The sequence below is a fragment of the Panulirus ornatus genome, chromosome 19 (assembly GCF_036320965.1).
Source record: "Panulirus ornatus isolate Po-2019 chromosome 19, ASM3632096v1, whole genome shotgun sequence".
Taxonomy (NCBI): domain Eukaryota; kingdom Metazoa; phylum Arthropoda; class Malacostraca; order Decapoda; family Palinuridae; genus Panulirus; species Panulirus ornatus.
The window spans coordinates 22,992,590-23,003,058 of record NC_092242.1 but is presented as its reverse complement, the minus strand read 5'-3'; the positions used below and the strand labels follow the sequence as shown (position 1 = coordinate 23,003,058).

At 39.2% G+C, this 10,469-nt stretch overlaps 1 protein-coding gene across 3 annotated transcripts in view; it reads left to right on the top strand.

Annotated features, from left to right (window-relative positions):
- The first annotated feature begins 855 nt into the window (after positions 1-855).
- LOC139755444 (heat shock protein beta-1) overlaps positions 856-10,469 on the top strand; it is a 138,437-nt gene continuing 128,823 nt past the window's right edge. The window contains exons 1-2 of one of the 3 annotated variants that reach the window (XM_071673751.1): positions 874-1,163; positions 3,687-3,803. In XM_071673751.1, the coding sequence (XP_071529852.1) occupies positions 976-1,163; positions 3,687-3,803 (305 nt within the window). In that variant the 5' untranslated portion in view covers positions 874-975. Of the gene's footprint in view, positions 1,164-3,686; positions 3,804-10,469 lie in introns of all 3 variants that reach the window. The other 2 variants (XM_071673753.1, XM_071673752.1) reach the window with 2 other exon arrangements.

The following is a 10,469-nucleotide window of genomic DNA, read 5'->3' as shown; positions in this document are numbered from 1 at the left end:
GGGAAGGAGGGAGGACACACACACACATGGGACTGATTGTAAATCGGCTGCCGTGGTTAGGATTCGAACTCATACGGACCTATTAGTGGGTGGGCCCGTCCTGACTTATGGTCAGCAACACTATCCACTGTACCACAGGCACCCGTATGTGTGTGTGTGTGTGTGTGTGTGTGTGTGTGTGTTAATCAATTGTATATTGATCTAACTTAGATATTCGACATACATGTACATTCTTTTACATGCATGTAATTAAATATTTGTACTGCAATGGGAGGGAATTCTACACCTTTGGGACCCCCATCTCTTGAACATTGTGATACAACTTTTTAAAACTCTTCAGCCACATTTTTTTATTCCATTCGTTGCATTCATCCCCTCCTTATACTATTAAGTACTGCATGCATATACAAGTAAATAAAACTATGAATGAAATTTGTATAAGTACCCTTCATGTATGAGCCTCTTTGAAAGAACTGGTCCTGGGATCATAATGAATGAAGATTCTATATTTTGTGTATGCGGGAAAAGATATACTCTATGGGTATTAACTTTAGATATATTGCGCGGCATTCCGTGATGTGATCCACTCCAGATCTTTCTCGAAGACGTTCCGATCATGTCAACACAGTATCCTGTTATGCCAGTGTTTGGGAGTAAATAATTGAAATAAGATATACATTGACATGAAATATTTTTGTGTTTGATACGATGTATATTTCATACACTGTAAAATGTTCCATCTAAGATCTGCACAATATAACGTAATTTATTAGGAATATCACCATTTAATAACAAAGCTGCCCAGACTCGAACACTGGCAACTGAAACCACTGTTGCCAAAAACAAATTCAAGAGTCGACTCGAGTCTCGAGACAGGAGCACGCCCAGTCAGTGTGCCTCACGGAGTCGGTGGGAGTGTGTTCCTATCCTCTCTCTTCAGCAGTGTCAAGTGATAGCTCTCTACAATCAATAAAAATGGAGGGTTTCAAGCACATCCCCGTGAAGCTTGGAGACTTCAGTGTCATCGATCAGGAATTCAACTCCATCCGTGAGAGATTTGATTCAGAAATGAAGAAAATGGAAGAAGAGATGACTCGCTTCCGAAATGAATTGATGAATCGAGAAGCATCTCTCTTCCAGCGCTCCATGCTCACATCTTCTAGGTAATGTTCTCTTAGAACGCTAGATCAAACACGTCTTCTATATAGTGATATTTCGATATGAGATGTATTAGATTAGGTTTTGCCGTATGCTATGCGATGACATTGCTTAGAAATAAGTGGAATTTGAACAGTAAGTCTTGCTAAAAATGTCACGCTGATTGTACTATTTCCGAGTTCTTAATATGTTATTAGTTGTGTAGCACCATTTGAAGACCGGTAATACAGAAAGGTACATTTTAACTATTGGGGAAATTTGTAGTAGGTGTCATTAATGGTTGTGTAATTGTAAATAGTCAGGAGTTAGTGGCACGCATTTTCAGTTCAAATTTGTTGTGTGTCATTAAAGTGTAATATTACTGAAGTGCTAATTATAATTTCCGTATTCCATTGGGACCTTTTCAGCGCAGCGTGATAAGTTGATATATATTAAAGTAAAACTCGTAACCGACACATTTTTCTGTGCTTTAGTGACAACAGAAGCTTTCATGTACATATATGACTGGTAAGGTCATCATAACCAGTATCGGCTTTACATTCGTCAAGTGCGGCCGTTGGTATTGGATTATCAGCTTTATTTAATTATTTTGCCTCTTTTCTCAGAATCCTCTCATGACATTTGTTTCTGAATGGACGACCTTTTCCTTTCGAATGCTGTTATAAGGAAACTGTAAAATAGGTCCAATCTATTCCGCCATGTGTTATTGAATGTTTCTCTTGATAGTTTAATCTATCTTAGTGCTTGTTTCAGTTACTTCAAACATAGCATATGGGCATCAGATTTAGATAATAGTATTTTGGTGTAATCTCATCAGTAAATATTGATCTCAGTAGGGATTTGATTATGTGAGTGAAGTGTTAGACAATTCAAAGCGATGAGTCACACTATCCAATTCGACCCTGATATTCTTACTCTCCCATTACCACCATGGCAAGAAATCTCATCTCTGGGACCCTGGCTGCATGCATGGATTTACCTTGTTAGTATTTAGCATTTTCTTTCATAATGTCTTGATTATCATCGTATTAAATGGTCGAATTAAAGTCATGATTTCATTGTCACGTTATGTCAGTAAGTTTTGATTGTAACCGCGGGCATGTAGGGTGCGGGTCTGAAATATACTTAGTGGCAACTATATCTTCTCAGAACTAGGGGGTTGCGAGAAGTGGCGTGCGTCTTTTGAGTAATTGCTTTATAAAACTATTAGCCTTGGTTGTTAAAGTTTTTGGCCACGAAATAATTAGTATTTAAACACCATAAACTCGGTTGTTCCTCAGGTTAGAGTATCCCCTAAAAATAAAGATAGAAGACTAAAAGCATGTGACGTTTGTTGTACGTTTTTAGTAGAGCCAGGAAATTGCATGCGACTTCATTCCTATGCACTGAGCACCCTTAGCCATTCTTGTGCTTTTTTTTTCCCCGAAAGCATCCTGGTGGCGACGGGTAGATTATTTTGAATATTTGGAGATGGAAACAACTGAATTTTTATTGGAACAACTTTAATAGGATGACAATATTCCACCGTTTATTTTTGTTAATAAGTTTCACGTTTAAATGTTAGTGAACTGTGTTGTCTCATTAATGCAGATGCAGACCTCTTTGTTTTGTGTCTTGCATGAAATACGTAAGTTACGCATTTGTTTCGTTGCGTTAAGCGTTAGTAATGCCATATACCCGTTGAAGTGTTTACAACTCAAATGATGCCTCGACGTCGTCTGTTAACATTTTCATGATTTGTACAGATGTTAAGTACATTACGGAAGTTTTATAATGATATTGTTAAGTTGACTTATAGGTAATCGAAGGAGATACATAAGGTATTAATGGGAATTGGTATACGTCAAAAAAGTACTTACATTATTAGCTTTTAAGCTTTGTCTTTTGTTTATTAATATCACTTATGTTATCTTGCGAAAGATATCACTCCGTGAGAAGACAGAATTACTTCCATGGAAGCATATGACTTTGTTCATAGTAGAATTAATGAACACGACTGTCGTCTCACTTGAGTGAATAGTAAACAGTTATCCCGTGATGTTTGAGTTACGCTTCATCATTTGTCAGCGAGTATGTGAAAGAATATGCTTTCGCACGTGTATGATGTAAAGATGATACACGAGAATTCACATGCTTATTAGTTAAATGGAAATTTGCAATGCTGTTTGTGTCAACACTGGTAATGCTCATTGTGCTTACCGCTTAAACCAAGTTCTTAATGCTCATTCGTGTGGAAATTCGTAAATTATTGTTTATATTGTGTTTGAAACGTTGCTACTTTAGTATGTTCATTATAACTTTATTTATAGTAAATTTGTACTGGTAACATTTTCAATGAACTTTGAACCATTTAATGGGTGTCTTTGGAATGATTTCTTCGGATCCTGAGACGTATGGCATTATGATGGTATAGACCGTAATAAATGGATGATATTCGAGGAGAAACTATAAAGGTATCAGAGATTTATATTAAGTACTAGTCTTTGACTATGCTGGGTAAACTGTTGGTCAAAATCTCTTCGTTACAGATTTCCACCCCAGCCTATGATGCCCCAGATGTCATTTCCCCGGGTTCCGCCCCCACTTCTGATGCCCCAGATGTCATTCCCCAGCTTCCCCCCGTCACCTCCCTCCAACGACACCTAGTAAGCTCACGGCTGCCCGGGCTTGTGATGTGTGCATATCTGTACCCTTCATCCCACCAGGGGAAGGATGCCCCTAATTGTGTCATACTGGTCCTTCATAATTCCTGCCCAAGAGCTATATTTGAGACATAGTATAACCTTTCTCCTTCACCACCCCTTCAGCTCTCAACCAAATAGGGGGAAGCAGCCCACCGTTATAAACACTCCCCTCAAGTTGATCTCCGGTTTTGATTACTACCCTGAGTGTGGTGTGTAGCCCGAGGGGCGTGGCTGGCCATGGCTGTTCCTCGGTTTGTTTCAGGATCATATGCACCTTTGTTTGCATTGGCACCTTAACTTAAGTATGTGTGTGAATTGACTTGCTTACAACACAAATAAATTACATTTATGTTAAAGTGCACGGGAGTTCAGACACGCATGTTTCCCTTTGCGTATATTTGTATTCAAATACAAATACACAGTTTCTCTAAACAAACTTGCAAATGGGTTTGGTTCTCATCAAAGATCCGCTTCCTTGACTTATGCTTGCATTCACCCTTGATACATATTTGTTTATTGATTATTGTATTTGATTTTGAGTAGATGTTTCTCCAGTGTGGCCATGAATACTCTTCAATCTATATTATGCATATTGGCTGAATAATGAATTTAGCCTGAGGGAAACATTTTTCTTTTTTTGATATTGGTATTGAGAACTGTGGTTATTGTGTTGTACAAAATTTGCTTTCAAGGTTTTGCAGCAAAATAGGCACATACACATGCATTCCTGTACATGCATCAGTGGCACGAAAGTTAGATGAACACATCAGTTTTTTATTGTAAGATCCGTTGGTTAATATCTATCTTTCTTTTTATCTATCTATCTATCTATCTATCTATATATATATATATATTTATATATATATATATATATATATATATATATATTTATATATATATATATTTTTTTTTTTTCTTTTGCCGCTGTCTCCCGCGTTTGCGAGGTAGCGCAAGGAAACAGACGAAAGAAATGGCCCAACCCACCCCCATACACATGTATATACATACGCGTCCACACACGCAAATATACATACGTAAACAGCTTTCCATGGTTTACCCCAGACCCTTCACATGCCCTGATTCAATCCACTGACAGCACGTCAACCCCGGTATACCACATCGATCCAATTCACTCTATTTTTTGCCCTCCTTTCACGTGAACCTCCTGCATGTTCAGGCCGCGATCTCACAAAATCTTTTTCACTCCATCTTTCCACCTCCAATTTGGTCTCCCACTTCTCCTCGTTCCCTCCACCTCCGACACATATATCCTCTTGGTCAATCTTTCCTCACTCATTCTCTCCATGTGCCCAAACCATTTCAAAACACCCTCTTCTGCTCTCTCAACCACGCTCTTTTTATTTCCACACATCTCTCTTACCCTTACGTTACTTATTCGATCAAACCACCTCACACCACACATTGTCCTCAAACATCTCATTTCCAGCACATCCACCCTCCTGCGCACAACTCTATCCATAGCCCACGCCTCGCAACCATACAAAATTGTTGGAACCACCATTCCTTCAAACATACCCATTTTTGCTTTCCGAGATAATGTTCTCGACTTCCACACATTCTTCAAGGCTCCCAGGATTTTCACCCCCTCCCCCACCCTATGATCCACTTCCGCTTCCATGGTTCCATCCGCTGCCAGATCCACTCCTAGATATCTAAAACACTTTACTTCCTCCAGTTTTTCTCCATTCAAACTCACCTCCCAATTGACTTGACCCTCAACCCTACTGTACCTAATAACCTTGCTCTTATTCACATTTACTCTTAACATTCTTCTTTCACACACTTTACCAAACTCAGTCACCAGCTTCTGCAGTTTCTCACATGAATCAGTCACCAGCGCTGTATCATCGGCGAACAACAACTGACTCACTTCCCAAGCTCTCATCCACAACAGACTTCATACTTGCCCCTCTTTCCAAAACTCTTGCATTCACCTCCCTAACAACCCCATCCATAAACAATTAAACAACCATGGAGACATCACACACCCCTGCCGCAAACCTACATTCACTGAGAACCAATCACTTTCCTCTCTTCCTACACGTACACATGCCTTACATCCTCGATAAAAACTTTTCACAGCTTCTAACAACTTGCCTCCCACACCATATATTCTTAATACCTTCCACAGAGCATCTCTATCAACTCTATCATATGCCTTCTCCAGATCCATAAATGCTACATACAAATCCATTTGCTTTTCTAAGTATTTCTCACATACATTCTTCAAAGCAAACACCTGATCCACACATCCTCTACCACCTCTGAAACCACACCGCTCTTCCCCAATCTGATGCTCTGTACATGCCTTCACCCTCTCAATCAATACCCTCCCATATAATTTACCAGGAATACTCAACAAACTTATACCTCTGTAATTTGAGCACTCACTCATATCCCCTTTGCCTTTGTACAATGGCACTATGCACGCATTCCGCCAATCCTCAGGCACCTCACCATGAGTCATACATACATTAGATAACCTTACCAACCAGTCAATAATAATAATAACTTGTAACTGACCGGTTTACCGTGATCAGCTGCTAATAACCCTGTGATGACGTTCTACTGCAGCTTGCAAAAAATGCCAAGAGTAAGGCGGTTCGATGACCACCCGCAGAAAGTGCGTTTGAAGAATTCTAAAGCAGAAGCGATTCGTCATATTTGCCAAATTTCTTAAAAGTTGTAACCAAGTCATATACTAAAGAGCTTGAGTTTTGTTATGTGAATATAGGTCTTAATGATATCCTGAAATGATTTAGGTTTTCGTCTTTTCCTTAGATTTGTGTTTTCCTTCATTTTCTTGTTGAAATTTTGCCTACGTTTATGTTTTATCTGTAGACATTACGAGAAATGTATGAGGTTCACATATCACAGGTAACTAAGATTCACAGAGAAAAAATAAATGTCATGAAAAAATTTAAAGATGTGATTAGAATTATCACCCTCCATTTGGTTAGCATTGTTAATATCAAACATCCCCACAGGTTTGAATAACGATAGTTTAATGGATACGTTAGTTTGCTATATGTCAGACTTTCTCATCTTACGTGACATTAGTATCTTTCCCATCTGATTGTAGACATGAGAGTTATACCATAGTGATTTTATGAGCAGAATAAATGATTATGGTAGATATAAATGACAAAATAAGAATTCGACGACCTCAGGATTAACACACAATTTAGAATAAAGAATCGTGCATATGGTATTTTTCTTGCCGCGAAATCTCCATTTTTAGAATATTCTTTGTCGACTGAGGTTTGGTTATATTATTTTGGTCCGTGGTCACGTAATGGAGAGGAAAGTTGCCCCGATATGACAACTGCAGTTGCAGGTTTACCATGGGACTTTTGCCAACGGAATGCCAAAAAAGTAGATTCTCAGAGTCGAAAGTGTGTCACGTAATAGAAGGAATAAAGTATAAGAACTTTCGGATGAGATTGACGTTATAGATATACGTGAATTATTCAGAGAATGTCAGAATACCTAATTTATGTAATGGGTTTAAGTTTTTAGGTATACATTAAAGGAAGCCAAAACGTGTACTTCTATATGAGTAACTAGTGTTTAGTATCATTTCCATGCTAAAAAGCGGTAAGTAACAATGAGGATCTAGCGCTTTACAAATTCCACAAGAGTCAAGTTTAGCCATATCAGGATGTCCTCTTTTCGAAAGACCGGGATCTGCTGTGAGAAGAGTTGCCACTTCGTTGGGGAGCTCGACGTATCCAATAATTTGGGGAAGGTCTTTGCCAATGCGACCCCCTGACGTACGGATTCCGCTCACCTTCAGGGCAGTGATCGAGTATTACCCAGCTACTACATACCTTATGTATCAACTTCGTGGTACTAGAGTTATAACGCACACTACCAGCAAAACGCTGTATTTCCGTAAGTTAAGCTAAACGGTCCGTATCACCGCTTCCCAAGACTGGGAAGCTGTCGACACTCCTGATAACCTCATGAACACGGCGTTGCGACCCTTCGGTATGGTGATGGCCAAAGATAGGCCACCATGCCCAGGGTTCGTAACGTTGTGCTCAAAGTGTTTTAGATCTAATAATTATAGATAAGGTCCGAGTAGTGGTTTGTTCAGCATCCAGGTTTCTTATTTGCCGGAATATGTGGGATAGACCAGTCTTGGTACGTCCATTTAAGCATCATCGTCTGACCCACGCCAATAATATACTTGCTATACTCATCACAGATCCCTACAGCTTCTGAAAGCCTTATAACCAAGTATGTACCTTTGGTCGAGCCCCGATCTTGGTCAGGGAGATCATTTGATGCCCTTAAACTGTAGTGGTTTCCTGTGCTGTGAGAAGACACCCTGAAAAAAAGTTACATTCAGATGTCATGTAAAAAGCGATACTTAAAAAGAGACATAGACTTTTTTTAAGGCTAATGAATATCATGACGGAACATTCCTCTGTCCGTAAAACGAATATATATTGCATATATTTACTAGTACCAGGATGCCTAGGCAAGGGAAAGTTTTATTTTCAGGCGTATGTTTTACTTATAGAATAGGTTTCTCCTGGCCTTATGAACTTTAGAACGAATAACTTAGGTTATGCCACAGTATCGTAAATTTCGTAGGACAAGAGCTCCAAGCTTACTTTGACCTTTTTTGTAACCACAGACATTCACTTTAAGGCAAGTGTGATCTGTCTTTTTCAGGATGGCCAGAGAGGAGCCTTGCAAAAGTTATTTCAACAGCAAAGATAGCGTAATGGTAGTCGTGGATAAGGTACAAGCGCAGCACAACCAGTTATATGGCAGCCAATTTTGCTTATGAGTGAAATAAGATGTTTTAATCACACACATGATCCTATGTGTAGTCTGATGATGAGATAATCGTTAAATCTGTATGGATAACCGAATAATGTAAAACCGGTAATCTGGTAAATTAGGTTAATTCTAAGATAAAACGCTAACATTCTTTTTAGCGGATGACAACCTTTCAAAAAGGAGGAACAATGCAATACTGTGTGGAGTTGCAATTTTACCTTTCTCCAGTTTGGTACTATAAGAAAAATTATTGTATGTAGCCATAGAAATTGAAAAATTAAGACAAATAAGTTTATTTGTGTATTAACTGATAACCTGAGATCAAGAATGGGGCTGTCTTCGGAACCTTTTACGTTCTGGATATATCATTTCACATGGCCTTCTGAATGAAATGTACTAGTTGCAAAGTTATTGCTTCCCTTAACCCCATGATGTGATTAAACTCTATGTATTATTGAATACTTATGTAACCTCTGAGCACGATGAATGAATGTGTTAATAGAATCCCGCGTTGTGTGAATGTACCTTGTACAGTTGTGGGGTACGAGCGGCCTCGGGAGAGTCTGCGGTTTGCAATCATCATCCACTTGTGTCCTGGAAGAAAACGCACTAACTGTCAAAGCTAATGATTTGAGATTGACTGATGATCTCTGTTAAAGAATGTTGCATGATGAGTATTGAGGGAAAGATTCTAATTTACACATTCAAGAGGAAGAGCTGCTAGACTAAGCTCTCGTGCGGCAAGCCATTAGATAGAAACCTTATGTACGCTAAGGCGTGACAAAGAACGCTTTCAGTCTTGTCGCTTCCCGTGTTGTAGTTTATCCACATTTTCGTTGTGCAACTGACATGTAGAAGCTGTTTTGTTTGTTGGATCTTGTAAAAATTTTACCGGGTATGATTTCCTTATTCTGTTCATCGTTCTAGTTTATATTTATGTCATTCGTAGATCCATGCCTGGTTCACTTGTACATCATGTTACGGATATGTATTTAGTTATGTATTTAGATGTGACGTAGACTTAAGGGAAGTCGTGTCTCTTGCGTACCTGGTAGGAGTGGCGACAGAAGCCGGCAGAGGTGAGGGTATTGCATCATTGTCTGTGTGGCCCGCTTGGCCGCCTGCCCACTCCTACGCCATATTTGACACCCTCCTAGAACTATCGGCGCAATTTTTGTTCGCGGTTTTAGAATTCTTGTTGTACCCGAATCTTCTTGGGTAGGCGGTGGATTACAATGATTTTATCGTCCACAAATTCTTTTTGCTTTTCTTGTGAATATATTAACATTAAATAGATAAATCTTTTTCGACCATATTGTATGTCTTGGTTTTGTATTGCTCACGGTCATATGTTTGATGTCACTCTTACGTAAAGTATGAGTCAGAGTTGACGAGGGTGGGCAGTGCAGTAATGCATAGAACGTTCCACTCCCTGGTGACAGGGAGCAATATTTCTTCTCAAGGGTGCTATGCATTCTCCTAATTGTATCTGGTAGATAACAAATCCTTACTTTTTTGAGTGTGGGGAGATGTAGTAGGAGTGTGACGGGTAGTGTAACCCTGGCAGGGCCGGCCTGGTGACCTTGTATGGTAATGAGATGAGGTGATCCGCCTTACTCTTGCATCAAATTCACTTTTTTTCCGTCTACGAGGAATTTTATGCGTAGGTACACTCTGCCAGGTGAAATCTTTGAGGTTTTGTCAGCAAGTCTTAGATTTTAATATTGTTACACGTTTTTTTGTATGACGCATGTACGTTTTACCTTACTGATACTCTCGGTGGGTATAAGTTATTCATAGCAATGTAAGGAT